Source organism: Perca flavescens, chromosome 6, assembly GCF_004354835.1.
Source record: "Perca flavescens isolate YP-PL-M2 chromosome 6, PFLA_1.0, whole genome shotgun sequence".
Lineage (NCBI taxonomy): Eukaryota > Metazoa > Chordata > Actinopteri > Perciformes > Percidae > Perca > Perca flavescens.
This window is the reverse complement of record NC_041336.1, coordinates 19580694-19597066: the sequence shown is the minus strand read 5'-3', so window position 1 is coordinate 19597066 and position 16373 is coordinate 19580694. Positions and strand designations below refer to the sequence as shown.

Below are 16373 nucleotides of genomic sequence, written 5' to 3'. Positions count from 1 at the left end.
TATTTGTATAGCACAGTTCAGCAGCAATGCAATTCAAAGTGCTTAATCCTTAATTTCTTTAAACTGGTAAGAAACCGTGCAGACATATGGGAACATGCAAACTTAACACAAAGGCCCCAGTCCTGGGTGGAAGTAGTCTCGCTTTGTTGTTTAAAGGTTTGTGGAAGATGTCAAATATATGAATGAGAAGTTTCCCTATGTAGCTGAGAAACTGCTTATGATTTGTTGATATGTTCCCATTTTTTTTCGCAAAACTGGAAATTATGACCGGACTGAAGTGCATGATCAATCTTGTATTGTTAAAGGGAAAAACAATTATAAAACAAAAACAATATCACCACACGCACATATAGGAATAAATAAAAATGTCCAGTTATTAACCTAAAAGAAGATGGAGTGACTCATGGTACTTGTATAGCAGGCATATTTGGGCAGGAATGGCGCTCCTGCAGCAATTTAACATGGAGGAAGGTGGAGGAGGCGGGCGTTGATATCATCCCAGTCGGCGGAAGGTCGGGCCCGCAGCTTTTGTCCATCCCGTCTCCACGGCTCGCTCATATTTATGCATTAGGCGTTTCTGCAGTGAGCCGCTGGATATTGATCTGTTTAAGGAGGTGTCCCCAGTCCTCTCCTCCCCTCCATTTATCCCTCCCTCTCTCCCTCTCTCTCCTCCTCCGTGCTGCTGATCCGTGGGGTCTCGGCGCGCTCAGACGCGCTCGGCGTTCAGACTCATAAGGACCCCGATGGCCCCCAACCAAAGGGACTGCGCTAACCAGACGACAAGCCTCGGCTTCAAGCTCCCCTAGCGAAGGCAGGACTCCGAGAGCCTGCTCCTGGAATACCGCATTGTTTTATAATTTTCAACAAAAGAGAGAAAGGTGGTGATGATGCTGATGATGCGCCCGCGATGGTGGATTTCCCTTTTGTGCGTCTGTGGATTGATGCACGTCGGTCAGCAGAGCAGCCCTAATGCCAAAAATGGTAACTGATGTAATTTTGGATAACCTATTACATCCATTATTATCGCGCAAACAAAGCGTTTGATCACCGTCAATATGCCTGTGTATGTTTGTTTTTTTGTATCATACCTTCGGCTACTTCATGTTCTCCATCTAAAATATGCATATAGCCGATAGCTGGTTCGTGTTATCAAAGGAAATGGGACCAATCGGCATTTCAGATGGCGGTGTTTGTGATGTATGCGTCTCTGTATCACTTCTGTTTCCCGCAAAGAGGGACAGGCGGGTAATGAAATCGGTGTTTTCCTCTCTGTGCAGGAGACGCCTTGTCGAGCTTGAAGGCTCTTCGTGATGCAGGCAGGTTTGTCGGGAAGGAGGACACGGTGCCTCTTCGCCTGCTCTACAGCAGGCACAACCACAGTCAGATCACAGAGGATGAGCTCAGCACCAGGGCTAAAGCCAGCCCCGGCTCCACACAGGTACACAGTGTTTACTAGTGTTGTCAGGATGGAGAGAGGAATCTCTGCATGGAATGTGTGTGTGTGTGTGTGTGTGTGTGTGTGTGTGTGTGTGTGTGTTTGTTTGTTTGTTTGTTTGTTTGTTTGTTTGTTTCCTGCATGTTTATGTTTGCATTGATTCATCTGCTCTGCGCTTGTCCTCAGAGGGGAAATTAATAATTAGTTAATTACAAGCAGAAACATTTAGACAGTAACAGGCCATGCAAACAGCTGACCACTGTTGCTCTAAACTAAGCTTATTAATAGGTCCTACATTTTTACTCTGTCCATACTGCACATTTTCTGTAGGAAATCAGCAGCATAATTAATAAAAATGTTCCAGCAGCTTGGCTGCTATCCCAGCGGCTGCCTCACCTATACCAGCTCCTGTCCCATTTTGAAGCATTCTTCACTTTATTAAGACAAATAAAAGTTGGTAAAAAATAAAAATAAAAAGTCACCCCAGGTTAACCATTGAGCTTGATTGATGCATATCTGAGTGGACGATATTATCAGCAGATTTCTGCTTATCACAGATATCCGTGTATATGGTGGCTGATATGTACCAAGAAATTGCAGTACAGAAATGCTAAAAGATACACTATTTTAAAGGTAATAATAATAATAAAAAAAACTGTCACCATTACATAGGCTGTCCACCAGGAGGCACTGAGGTTAAAGTTTATTTAACTGTTAAGTGTCCTGCTTTGGAACATTTGGCCACAATTCTTTAATAACCAACTTTGAAGAATCGTTATTTTTGTTTTATGTATTGTGTTTAAGTTAATGAACTTGGCTGATATACCATTATCAGATTCTTTTAGCTCTCAAATAAATCAATATCAGTTGGGTGTAGGCTACTAGCTGAGTATCTAAATATTTACTGTGATAATCTGCAGGAAAGAGGGATCGATTCCCAAGAAATTAATTTTTTTAAATAAGGAAATACATAAATACATAGGCTACATACATACAAACATTTACAGTTATTATATTTTGTACTATTGCCAGTGTTTGGAACAAACAACCCCCTCTAGGCTTGTAGGTAAAGTAGGCTATGCATGGGTTAAACTTAGTTTTGCACTAAGTTTGGATATTGCCACCCACTAAATCCACAATGTAACAAAATTATGCTGAAAGCTATTGGTGATCATTGAAACCCAATGAACACAACAACATTGTTTAACAAGAAAGCTTACCAGAGTAATTTGGCCTTGTCTGTAATAATTGATACAGTGCCGTAATAATCGTAATCACTGTTACTGTGTTCACTGACTCAGTTCAGTGAAGCAACATGTCTGCTGGGTTCATTTCAAGAGATGAGTCAATTAACATTGTGCAAACCTGTCATGCGTTTTTAATTTGTGCAGCTTAGTTTGTGTAGGCTAGCCTATTCAGGGCTCTGATTGTGGAGAGGGCTACAGATGGTAACAGGCAGGGAGGTGTTAACCCTTTGTCTCTCTCACACCTCAGACAGAGCTGCATCCTGATGGGTAAACAAGCTAACAGGAACCATCTGCCATCAGATATCATTTTAATGTTTTCCTTTTGAAGCAGAGACTAACCTCCATCACAGGTCTGTCACGTAACTGGAGTTTAAAGCGAGACAGATTTCTGCAGAGCAAAGAAACATTTATACTTTCTACAAAGTTTCTTCAGAATATTTGCTCAAACCATATCTCATCATACCTAAAACCTCCTATTTCCACGAGTCAATTACCTTCTCTGGAGCCAGTCAGGATAAGTGTGTAATTCCTGAATTTACAGCTCAGGAGGTGCATTTATTTTACTCTGAAAAAATCATTGTGGCAGCTAATAAAATAACAGGCAATTAATAACAGCCTCAACGTTCTAATAAAGCTATACAATATACATTGCAAGTGAGGAATAGATCCCAGGTAGGAGGAGGAGGAGACAGGTGCATCTTTGATTAGATTTTTGATGTTCTGAGGTTTTTTATTCTCCAGAGAGTTGAATCTGGGCTGCAATTAGCCGTGATGTCACTTGCACAAAGCTTGATCAGTTATTTGGCTGTTTTTAGATCAGCAGCCTAAAAACAAATCTGTCAAATAGTTCTGAAAATGTGTGACACACCGGAGGTTATTTATAGACTTCTGTTGCATTGCCTATTTTCAGTTTCAGACACAAACAGCTTCACCACTGAATGAGCAGTGGGGAGTTCAGAAAAGTGCTCATGTTGTTTTGGTGGAAAAGCAAATGCTTCTTTAAGTGGAATCTGTGTGTGTTGGTCTGCCTTCCTGCCTTTCTGTCTGTGTGCAGTGCATTGATAGCACTTAGTCATAGTTTGACAGTCGTGAGTGGAAAGTCAGGCCTGCTATAACTCAGAAATCAATGTAAGAAGAGTCAGTGGTGGCCTCAGAATATTGGCCCGGCTCAGTCATGCTGGGATATGCTTTCATTAAACACAATTACTGGTACCGCCTCCCATCATGGATCCAATCCACCAGATTAGATTTCATCACAAGTGTGCCATGGAAAGGGATTGCCCTTTGTACGTACACACGCACGCACACGCACACACACACACACACACACACACACACACACACACACACACACACACACACACACACACACACACACACACACACACCCTCTTACCCGCTCTTATATGCATTGACCATGCACAGACACACGCCTACAACAATAGCGTCCGTGGTCAGTGGGGACCACACGGGCTAAGGTCGTACTTGGGTGAGCACCAGGGGCATCTCCTCAAAATGGAAACAAAAAACCACACACACCCCTCCCCCCCTCGTTGTCATGCGATGTCCGGTCTATAATGAAGGTAGCCCGCGGGCCGAGCCTGGGAGAGGGTGAGCTGTGTTTTAGCTGAGCTCTGGGACCCCCTGGACCTGCACAGGAATGATTGTGGGGAGTTCTCATTGACCCAAGCGCGTACCATGTGTCCAAAACTGGGAATGAATCAGATCCTCCTCGAGCCAAATCAATCAAACACAGCAGCACATGCAGTCAGACAAAGAAAGAGTGTACATTTCTATGTTTGTGTACATGCATCATTGCTGCCAGACAAAAATATGGTTCAGTATAGGTTTAGGTAGGCTATTTCAATGAATCCTTGGCTTTGTGGAACTGTTACAAAACCAGTCTGCTAATAAAGATAGAAATCAATGGTCATTGAGGTACAATAAAATGTGCATGTTTACTTAAGTGTGTATACAGTATGTATGTGTGTGGGTATTACATACACTGTATTTTTTGTAGCATTGAAGTGTTATGTGTGACATTGAGAAGAAGACAGACCTTGATGTCTTATTCTTAGTGCTGAAAGACAATGCAGCCATCTGATGAGAATTGATTCTTGCATATAATAATAAATTGATCCATGAATATGATAATGGCTGCCTTTAGTAACCGTAAATAACCTTTCTTCTCTTGCTTTTTTTTTTAGGTGAACCATGTGGCCCAAGCAAGCTTTCAAGTCGAAGCTTTTGGCAGAAAATTTATCTTGGATGTGGAACTGAACCAGTGAGTATTACATTATTAAATCTGTCTTTCTTTCTGGCTATCTATCTATTTTTCTATGTGTCTGTGGGTTAATGTCTTCATTGCGGATGTGTTAGAAGCTTATTTCCCCACCTGCTTATTATTTTTCAATGCTGTGGCTTGGCTCACAATCGTAAAAAATGTTTTTGAATGAACGAAAGTGGCTTAATTTCCATTTCCTAAATGGTTATGAAAGTGCCTAAACATTCACTTGCTTTTTGAAATGATCCCAGCAGAAGTCATGTCATTCTCTGGTGTTTGAGCATCAGTTTTGAGTAGAAATTCACATTGTGGTTTTGTTTAGTGTAAATCCCCAAGGACATATTGCACGTTAATCAAGCGCTGACTCCAGTATTTTAACTAAGGTCATTGTGGTTCTGCTGGACTGAGGTCATATTTTCCTGTTCTTTTAGTGCTGTTTATTGCCTGTTTTTGGGAATGCACTCATAAGACATAAATATCTAATGCTGGTGTGTGCTGAAGTGGGCCATTGTATTGATGTGTCTGTATGTATGTGTGTGTCGGTGTGTGTGTGTGTGTATGTGTGTGCATATGTGTGTGGGCATGCTTGTGTTAGAGGTTCCATTATAATAGGAAGTGATTTACAGTAAAGGCTGGAGCACTGCCCCGTCAGACACTGATATTGATCACAGTACTGCTGATGGAAAGCGAGCAACTCTCTCTCCTTATTTTCTCTCTCCCTCTTACCTTGTCTCTCGTTCTCTTTTTGCCTCCACCTCATACACTTTTTTTAAAATCACTCTTTTCTCCTTCTCTCTAAACCTCTCCGTGTTTGTTTTGTTTCCGTTTCCATCTGTCACCCTTTAAGAACATGGCTTGTGTGTCTCATTAGCCCCCATACAGAAAGCCTGTGAACACACATACCGTGATGCTGCCTGCTCATCACAGTGGAAGTCTCTCCCCTACTGAGTGAAACGTTACATCACAGGAATTCCCACGTTTAGAGGTTATGTTTCTGTGAAGCCTACAGCTCACTGCGTGACGCATCAACCAGTGAGGAACAGAAAAGTCTTCTCCACACACACACACACACACACACACACACATATGCACAAGCTGTCACATATGCACATACACTTTCATCAGCACTTAGTTTGATCATGGCGAGTCATTATTCATGCGTGTAGTGAGCGTACAGCGTTCTTTTTCCAAAATGTCTTAACTGGATGTGGTGCAGAAAGGTCCACAAGAATGTTGGCTGAAAGGAAACCTCCTGTTTTAGCTTTCCAGAGAGTGAAGTTGCCTCCAACCAGACAGCTCTGGGCAACAGTTTAACATGTGTGGTTCTGAATAAGAATGAGAGACTGAGACTGAGATGAGTGCAATAGAGCATTGGACTGTGTGACATTCATCTGTTTTCTCTAAAAATCGTTGGGCTGAAACAATAAGCCAATACATAGAAAAAGTATTTTCTTTGTCATTTTTCAAAAGAAAAATATCAAACATTTCCTCGTTCCAGCTTCTCATGTGTGATGATTTCCTGCTTTTCTTTGTTTTATTTGATCATAAACTGAATCTTTTTAGATTTTGGACTGTTAGTTGGGGAAAACTAGCAATTTGTTAACACCACTTCAGCTTTAAGAAACTGTGGTATTAAGTAATGAAATGATTAATTGATCAGTCAATTGATAGAAAATAAATCTGCAAGCAAAAAGGCCAAATAGTTGGTGGTTTCAGCTTCTTAAATGTGAGTATTCAATGCTTTTCTTTGTTTGATATCATTGCAAATTGAATATGTTTAAGTTTTGGACTTTTGAAATTTGGGGCTCTGAGAAAGAAATATATAAAGAAAATAATCATTAGTTGGAGCCCTGTGTATATTGTTAATTGGTATTGTTTAAAGTGTGGGAATGTTTTGTTTTGTGGCTTATAGTTTTTGTCCCTCACAGGGGAAGATCTCCAGTTTGTTTCCCTCTGTGTCTGAATGAGTAAACCCCAGATTCCACTGCTCTCATCTTCATCATCCTCTACCACACTCCTCTTTGAACTGATCCCCTGTTTGACAGCCACACTAATTTTGTTTGCAGATAGCTTTCATGCCAGACAGATTAAACCCAGTTGATGTGTGTGTGGGAGCAGGTGTGGAAGGTATTTTAGCTGAATGGGCCAACATTTGTTTTTTTGGACTCCAGTAACAAAACCTAATTCACTCATTTTGGTCAATGACTTGACTCTGCTGCTGTGCATTTTTCTGTGTTTAATTGTTGCCATGAGCAAACAAGAAAGGAGTGTTTTCAGCTTTAGTTGTCAGCTGTGTCTCTAGTGCTACAGTACGTATTATTCTTGTCTCTGAGCAGACGTTTCGGAGTCTTTTCCTCAAGCTAATGTTTAGCCATAGACTGTGAATAATGTTATAAATGTTATAAAGTCATATGCCTTGTGAATTTGAAGCACGTGCATTTTGGACACTGGATACTACTCAGATGTGAATATTTTACTTTGTTTGTGTTGTCCCCACAGCAGCTCTGGTTGGACGGTTGGTCTACCACTTTGGTCCAGACTGAAATGTCTTAATAACTATGAGATAGATTGCCATCACATTTTGTACGGACATCCGTGGTCCCTGGAGGATGAATCACACTAACTTTGCTCATCTCAAGACTTTTGTTATAGCACCATTATGAGGTGAAAATTTCAGTTTCTTCAATACTTATACTTGTTCAATAACAAAAGTATGACATTCTCAGGAGCCTCAGCTGTATGTTGTGTTTAGCGCTAATTAGCTAATTTTAGCATGCTAACACACTAAAGTAATATGGTGAACATGGTATTCACCTGCCTAGCATGAGCATGTTAGTATGCTGATGCTAGTAGACATTTCATTTTTAAGTGTCCACATATGTGCTTGTATTTTTTTTTTTTTTTTTTTAGATGTGACCTTTATTGTAGGTTTTCCTACATTTAGACCATCCACCCATCCTGATTATCCTGTTAAGGGTTATGCAGGCTGCTTATCCCAGCATGCACTGCACAAGAGGCAGGGTAAACCAAAGACGGTTTAGAACTCTGAATAATTTCTTGTATTCGTCTCACGTGGGCTCCCCCACTGCCACACGTCTTGAGGACACTAGCGGCGCGTCCTGAGTGTATTGATTCCAATGGGAGAAGTGAACGTGAACACAGATTATGACTGATTATTTCGCCCCATCGTCACCAGAGTAAATATTGGACCCATTCTTCACAAGCCACATATCTCCTGAACATTCTGACACTAAAAAGACGGACAAATCTGGAAAATCAGCTTTGTTTGAGACCTGTTTCTGTAACAAACTCTCACAAAATTTGGCAACACAGATAAGCCAACGTCAACTAACGTTCGTGAACGCTGTATCAAAACAAATTTTCGTAATGCCAAATATGTCTTTTAGCTGTGTAAATATCTAATGTTAGCAAAAGAAAATAATATATTATACAAATATAACTTTTCATCCATCCATATGACGTTCACTACACCTTCAAATGAGGCCACGCCCATTTAGGAGACAGGAAGTGTGTACCGTTTCAAACCATCGATGCAGTGTGTAATATGCTATCTTTAGTAATAGAAAATCTTTGGGTAAACCCTTGAGAGGATGCTATCCTATCACAAAACTTGCACAGAAATGTTTTGTTCAGATAAGACATTGGTCAAAATGAGTGGCATGTATGGTGAGAATAATCAAGCATATTAATGTGTAGTAGTTGTTAGCTCTTTCAGTAGCCAAATGCTGTATTGACACGAGTCACTCATCTGAAGTGTGAGAGTCTATAGAGAGGAAGTCAGGAGGGGGTTAGGGGGTCTTTAATCCCTCCTCCTTCTTTGTCTTCCTCTTACTCCTCCATCTCAGCGGCCGGCTACAATTTGCCATTCATGGGACTAGAGTGAGCTGGAAATGTGCACAGGGTGGGGGGTTGCCTCTTTTTTTTAATCATCCTTACACACACACACACACACACACACACACATCTCCACCCTTGATTGCCCCTACGATCCACACCCATTCTCCATTCAGCCATGCCCCTACTACCCCTTTACCACGCCCCTCCCACCTGCTCTCACTGAATAATAGATGGTGCTTTAAGATTAAAGAGTGTGTGCACACGTGTGTGTGTGTGTGTGTGTGTGTGTGTGTGTGTGTGTGTGTGTGTGTGTGTGTGTGTGTGTGTGTGTGTGTGTGTGTGTGTGTGTCCTCTCGTCTTGTTGGGCCTCAGGTGCAGAAGAGGCACATAAAGTGTTGTCTTAATTAGAGAAGACAGAATCGAAAGGATCAATACTCAATAAAACGAAGAGGATTCGGCTAAATCTGTTTCTTTAATTTCACTCACTCTTGTTGGGGATTGTAAAATTAGTTTAATAAGTTTCAGATCACCTTTAAAAGTGCACTAACTTGCACCTTTTTGACTTAATACTTTGCATCTTCGCTTTCATTACACCCAGCTGCTGCCATGACTGTGGGTGTATCTTCAATGACACAGTGGCAGCAACCACACCTGTTATCTGTCAATAAGAATGAGTAGTCTCTTGTGTTTTATATGAGCTCACAAAATGTTTGTGATGTTTACATGCATTGCTTTTCACCAAAATGCATCATGTGTATCCTTGAGGCCTGACAAACGTGTGGAAAGCATTCCCTTCCTCGTGCAATATTTGCTACGTTTTTTTTTTTAGATTTTAAACCAGGGATCTTCAACGGTTTTTAAGCCAAGGACCCCTTAACTGAAGGAAAGATGGAGCAGGGACCCCCTACTACATACATTGTATAAAATTAACTATGCTCACAATAACATCTACTTAGGGAAGCCTAAAGCCTTTATACATACATTTTCTTTTGTTGCATAGAATCCTAAGATATTAAAATAACCTAATAATTGTTGGCATGATTTTATAAATCATGTTTTATTGTTAAACATCCACATGTATGTGGATGGCTATCTTAGTGACTACGTTTGTTTTCTTCAAAAAATTAACAATAATTTGGTGGCCCCCCTGCATTGACTCTGAGGACCCCCTAGGGGTCCCGGACTCCCTGTTGAAGACTCCTGTTTTAAACCATGGATTGTTAAATCATACAACAATGATTACAACATACATTACAGTCTTCTTCCTTTCCTTTGACTACTAGTGGTCAAAACCTCCACAGGGTACCTTAAATAAGATCTCCTACCTGAGGTAGAAACTTAAAGAGCACCTATTATGCTTTTTGGGATTTTTCTTGTCTTTTAGTATGTTTATAGAGTTTTTTGTGTTTTTACTTATAAAATACAGTGTCTATCATTTATTTCTATTATATATATTTATATTATAACCAGATATTTTTGAACATAATGCTTATTGTTTGTATTGATGATTCATTAGGGAGAGTTTCTTGCCCATTCAAGCCTTTGAAGTGCTCTAAATGCCAGTCATCTAAGAGTGTCTTTGTATAAAATGAGTGGTATTTTTATTTTGGGAACCCAGCCGACCAAAACATCTCCTCCTACTTGTTTTTGAGCAGCATAGTGGGAGGAGTAAAAAGTATTTTTTACCCAACAATAATCTCTTGTTCACTTGCAAGACAAATACATTTATCAAAATGCCATTCAGCTGATGTCATGTTCATGTTGACTTCATGACTTTGTCTGACTTTGAGTGGACTATGGTCATTTAATCTCTAATATGTGTGTAGGTGTCTGGCTGCCTTGGACCGTGAAAGGTGCTGATGCTGTGGTGTTAGCCGTGCGTGTCCCTGTGCTGTGTGTGTGTGCATGTGTGTATTTATGTGTGTGTTGCTTATACATATGTACATGTGCATGCAGCCTTACATCTCCGCATATATGATTTAACTCTCTCTCATGCCCCATTCCAAGATAATCTATCATCCACCCGTGTCTCGCTCCCTGCATCCTGACATTGCTACAACCCAATTCCACTCTTCTCCTCTTTTTTCACCTCCATCTCTGTCTCTCCTCTTCCGTTACCAGGTCTGTAATTTATTGTAGAGAGGCGTGATCTGAGTTACTGTGGACTTAATGAGAAAAACACAGAGGTGTGTGTGTGTGTGTGTGTGTGTGTGTGTGAAAGAAATAGTTATGGATGGAGAGAAAGAAGAGGACACAGAGAGAAAGCTGTGTGGATGTCCTTCATGCATCCTTGGTGGATGGGTTGAGTAAGTGCAGGAGATAGGGAGAGAGAGAGTGGTGTGTGTGTGTACCCTAAAAAGAAAATGGTCCCTGCTTCCTCTCCATCCCTATCTCTTATTTTCTTCTTCCTCTTCTCTCGCCTCAGGCAGGGTCCTCTCTCGGATCTGTGTGTAGTTTGATCACACACACACACACACACACACACACTTTAGCGCATAGCTTTAGCTATCAGATTGGGAATTATTTGTGAGTGTGTCTATGAGAAAATGCAGTGCTCACAAACAGTATATTACAGACTGTGTTTGCTAAGTGGCTCAGCGTCACATCCAGGACTGTGTACAGTATGTGCTGGTAATAAACAAGCTAGTTCATGTGTCTGTGTGTGTTTTGCAGATTTTCTGGTGTGTGTCAGGTGCAGGTAGGTGGAGGTACAGATTAATTTTATGTAGGTGAGCAAGGTTAATTTAGAAGAACAAATAGCAGCATGGTGCAGGCCCTGCAGGAGTTCTTTAGGCATTTTTGAAAACATATAAACAGTGTTAAAGTTAAATTAAAAGACGGGTTTATATTTTTAAAGCTGTCTTAAAACAAAACTCTCATACCCATATGTATATCGAAGCAGTTTTTTTGTTGCTGCTTAATTCTTCTTGTTCATAATACCCGTTAAGAGATCAGATCAAAGTTCATATGAGACCTCAGCAGTCTGAGGTAGCCAAATGAAGTAGGTGTCATCCAAAGTGACAAAAGTCTTTTTGAGTAAGAATTCTCCTGTTAGTGTCACTATCCCTCCATCGTAGATTAGCAAGGAAACACTGTCCAGGGAAACAAAAAGATGGAATTGTCTAACTCAGACTGCTTAAATCTCAAATTAGCTTCAACTGTTCTTTAAAATGCGTTTTTTGTGCAGAATGAGGACTGTGGATTTTGTTCCCATCACTTACATTGGGATTGTGTCAGGATTGGATCTCTTCAAGGCCAGTACGAACAGGAGGAAACAGTAGCAACCAAAAACTGTAAAGCGTTGAATTACAGGCCTCCCCTTTAATGCTCCATCATTCTTTCTCCCCATCTCCTTATATTGCTTTTTTTCCCCCCTCCCCCTCTGTCTCTCCAACCCTTCTGTTCCCCCCTCTCTCTTCTGTCGAGCCGTCTCGACTCAGTATGGAGGATTAGTAGAAGCTGACTCTCGCTGAAGACAGGGACAGAAGAAAATGCTGTTGTTCTCTCTGCAGGAAAAGATACTAATGCCTCTCTAAAGACTATTGTCTCTTATAGATTACTCATTTTCCTCTGTCATGCTGAATAAAATTCAATTGAGATGATTGTTTACTGTCAGAAGATTAACTATTTAACCACTGCACAAAGTCTGATCGAGTCAGTGGATAAATGGAGAGCACATTTATCCACAAACACAATGATGTTAGGGCATAAAATAGAATAATCTTATCAGCTGAACATAAAATATAAACAAGTCATGATTACTTGGTCTCAAGTGTACAGGGCTCCGAAAGTCTGTCTCTGTTGACCCTGTTTACACGGCGTGGAGTTCACTAACAATCCACGTGTTGATACAGAGCTGCATGTTCCTTCGTGCCCACAACATCCCCGGCCACTGCATAATTCAGGAGTCAACTCTATTTGTCTTGTATGTTGCATGCTACAGACCCAACTGCATAAGGGACCCACAATTGCAGAGAGCAGGAATATAAGCTTGATTCTTGCTTTTTTGTTTGTTCTATAAGCATCACTATTTGTGGTTTGTGAGCATCAGTATTCCCTTTGCAATAGTATGCCGGTGGAATTGCATGTCTGATAAGTGATTGGAGAGTGAATGAATTATAGCCTGGAGACCTTTAATGAGGCCTCAGTGGAAGGGGAGGGTGAGGCTAAAGGAGAGAAGGGGGTGGTCGGCAGGTGAAAGCAGCTGCAGCTTTCCTCAAAGAGAAACCTCCAGCCCCCTCTCTTCTCTCCTTCAGTCCTTGTCACATCTTTATTTCCCTTATCAACCTTCCATCTTGCTGCACCCCCCTCCTTGTTTTCACCTGTGCACGTATCCCTTCTCTTTCCTCAGCACTCCCCCATCCTCATTACGGACGCCTGACACAGCACATGTTCAGTCCTTTGTGCGGTGGAGCTCTTTTATTACCGGGTTAAATGGCAAAAAAATCCATATTTAGAGCAGAAGTCCATTTGATGACTACAGTGCTGCTTGTGTGCAGATGTGTGTGGATGTATGGATGCATCTGATTACATTTGCTTCATTTCTTTTGTTGTGTGCTTTTGTGTGTGTTTTAAGATGTTGGGTGTATTAGGAAGAGTCTTTGAAAGCACCTAGATTGGCCTGCGTGAAAGCAATGAGAAGCCTGCTACCCCAACACTCCGCTCAGTCCTCTCTCTCTCTCTCTCTCTCTCTCTCTCACACACACACACACACACTCACACACACAGGTCCTGCCAATCTGTCCTTTTGTGTTGTTTTTTATCCCAGTGTCATGATGGTGCCTGGTGACACAGATCGTGAGAGGAATTTTAGACCACATAGAAACTTGGTTTGTGTGTGTGCATGCATGATTCACCTCAGGAGAAGAACTCGGTTGCCACAGCAGATGTCTAACAATATGCTTTTAAAAGAAAGGATGAAGTTTGATGTCATTGACCGCCAGATGGACTCAGTGCACTCACCTCTTCTCACTACTTCCTTCAGTTTTTACCTCCTGAAGACCCACTTAATAATGTCTTTTCAGAGCAACATTTGTGTGTGTGTGTGTGTGTGTGTGTGTGTGTGGCTAACTGACATTGAAGTGTGGAGAAAGCGAGAGACATTGATTACTATGTAAATGGCTGTTCTAGGTTGGCTATGAAATGTTGTAAGCTAAAAGTGGAGCGTCTGTAGATCCACCTCTCCTCCAGGCCTGATTGACAGCTGGCCAGCTCTCAAACAGATGTTGCCGCGGCGACGGAGCAAGAAAGAAAACTCCTCCGGTATTGCGTAGGATGAGCAGACCATTTATAAAAGCAATGAGCTGAGAGAATGAGAGTAAAAGACACGGAATGAGACACAAAATGAGCAATAGATGTGGGTGCTGTTCGCTTCGACTCCATTGCAGCCACACATCTGGTCTGCACAGACACCTTTAGGTGCCAGATGCCACACAAATATGTCTGACATGAGGACCACTTGTGACACCCTACGTTTGTTACTTTAAGCTCTTGAATAGTGTAATTATGTGATAATTTATTACATTTATGAACATGCTTCTATTTCTGTTTTCCCTCATCCCTTTTTTCCCTGTGTATTCTTGTTAATGAAGTCCTCAGCTTGTTTTAAAAACCGCCTTCCTGATCATCATTTATGTTGAAAGTTTGCAGCATTTATGTCCACAGAGAGATCACATGCAAACAGCGCATGACTAAGTCTGTCGTTCTGTCAGGAACATACAAAGAGGCAAAGAGGTCGCTCACAGTTATCATTTATACATATGTATGTCTACTCATGATAACGGGGGGGGGGCTGCTATGTGTGTTGGTGGGGGGGATCTCTCTACATTCGTGTGTGTGTCAGTGTGGGGGATGGGGCAGAATCTGAGTTTGCGTCTTTGTCTGTCAGATAAATTATTTAAATCCTGCAACAATTAAAGCTGAATTCTGTTATCTGCGTCCTCCATTAGAGGCCCGTGTGTCTGCACTGCTGCCTCAGTATGCTCCTCAATTACTCCCCCTGTCTGAGCTCAGTGTGGGGCCGGATAAAGATCACAAGCTTTGAATCTTAAACACACATCCCAGCACAACAAAGGCTAACAGCGCACGCCTGTGACCCAGGGACTCTAATGTACATACCGAACCCCTTCATCACAGGAGCGTGTGAATATTTTGAAAGTGAATCTTTTTAATGCAAAATGTCGATATGTTCCTTGCATCTCATGAGTCATGGCGCATTTAATTTGCAGGATATTATGGACAGCCTGATGTGATGTGTGAGATGTGTAATCTGAGGTTCGAGGGTGTGATGTGTGTACAGTGGGGGTTGCCTGTGTTACACATACAGGTTTTTTTTTCCAAAAGAGAGTTTCATGCTGGTGCATTATGGGATATCTGTTAGGGCCCTGATCTCTGTATTCACACCTTTTTAACTTTCACCGCCTTTTTCCTTTCCTCTGTCTCATTATTCCCCCCTCGACAGCCATTCTCTCGCTCTTTCCATTTTACCTCACCTTCTCTCCTCTTTTTCCTGCATATGTTTTTATTGCTGTAGCAAACTGCCCATTAGTCTTCTTAGAAATGAGGCGTGTGTGGCGGGTGGTTCATTTGAATAATATACAGTATATCATCTTTGGAAAAACTTTACTTCCTTTAAGAAAGCTCAGATAATATTTGAAAAACACATGATGTGTCTGCTTTCAAAAGCAGAACGATTTCCTACCATTTGCCTTATTATGACTACAATGACTGAATTACAGTAACAGATTTTTCTTTGCTTTCAATAGTTTGTCCTTTTGTCAAAGATATCACTGTTATTGAAATGGTGGATCTTAAACAAATGTTTAATACCTCGAGCTGATTGGTGACAAAATAGAGTGATTAATAGGACAGACGTTAGCAGTACATTTGACAAAAATCATGGGAAATACCCTTATTTGCTTTCTTGCAAACAATTTGATGAGAAGATTAATATCACTCTCATGTCTGTGTGCCAAATATGAAGCTAAAGCGGCCGGGCAGATACTTAGCTTGGCTTACCTTAGCATAAAGATAATAGTTAGTCATATTTGCTTTAAATATGACGAACGATTATTTTCTAGATTAATCATTTGGTCTAGAAAATAGTGAAAAATATCCATCCCAGTTTCTCAAAGTCCAAGGTGATGTCTTTAGATGTCTGGTTTTTTCAGTCCAAAACCAAAAGCCGATTATTTTTCTGTCCATCAACTAATAAATTATCTTAATTAATGCAGTGACATCACACTTTCACCCACATCTCCTCCGTCACTGTCCCCACAAACTGCTTCTGTGACACTGAAAAAGAGGCTGATTTTTTCGGTGGGTGAACAAGGTAAAAATTCATCCCACCTACTCGTTTGGAGTTGATTGATAGCTCTGATTGCGAGTATACCGTAAAATGTTTTGGTTGCGCATTTTTATGTCAATTCTTGTACTCTGACTGATAAACAGCAGTCTCGCCATTGATTTAGTTTTGGAAAGTATTTCAAGGCTGCTGATTCAGCAAATGTAAACTAAGTTAATCTGATGAAATGAGTTTGTTATGCTGATT

At 41.1% G+C, this 16373-nt stretch overlaps 1 protein-coding gene across 1 annotated transcript in view; it reads left to right on the top strand.

The window, feature by feature from the left end:
• The first annotated feature begins 699 nt into the window (after positions 1–699).
• The window catches only part of adam22 (ADAM metallopeptidase domain 22), a 57086-nt gene continuing 41412 nt past the window's right edge, over positions 700–16373 (top strand). The window contains exons 1-3 of the mRNA XM_028579887.1: positions 700–981; positions 1278–1438; positions 4890–4966. Of these exons, the coding sequence (XP_028435688.1) occupies positions 885–981; positions 1278–1438; positions 4890–4966 (335 nt within the window). The 5' untranslated portion in view covers positions 700–884. The remainder of the gene's footprint in view (positions 982–1277; positions 1439–4889; positions 4967–16373) is intronic.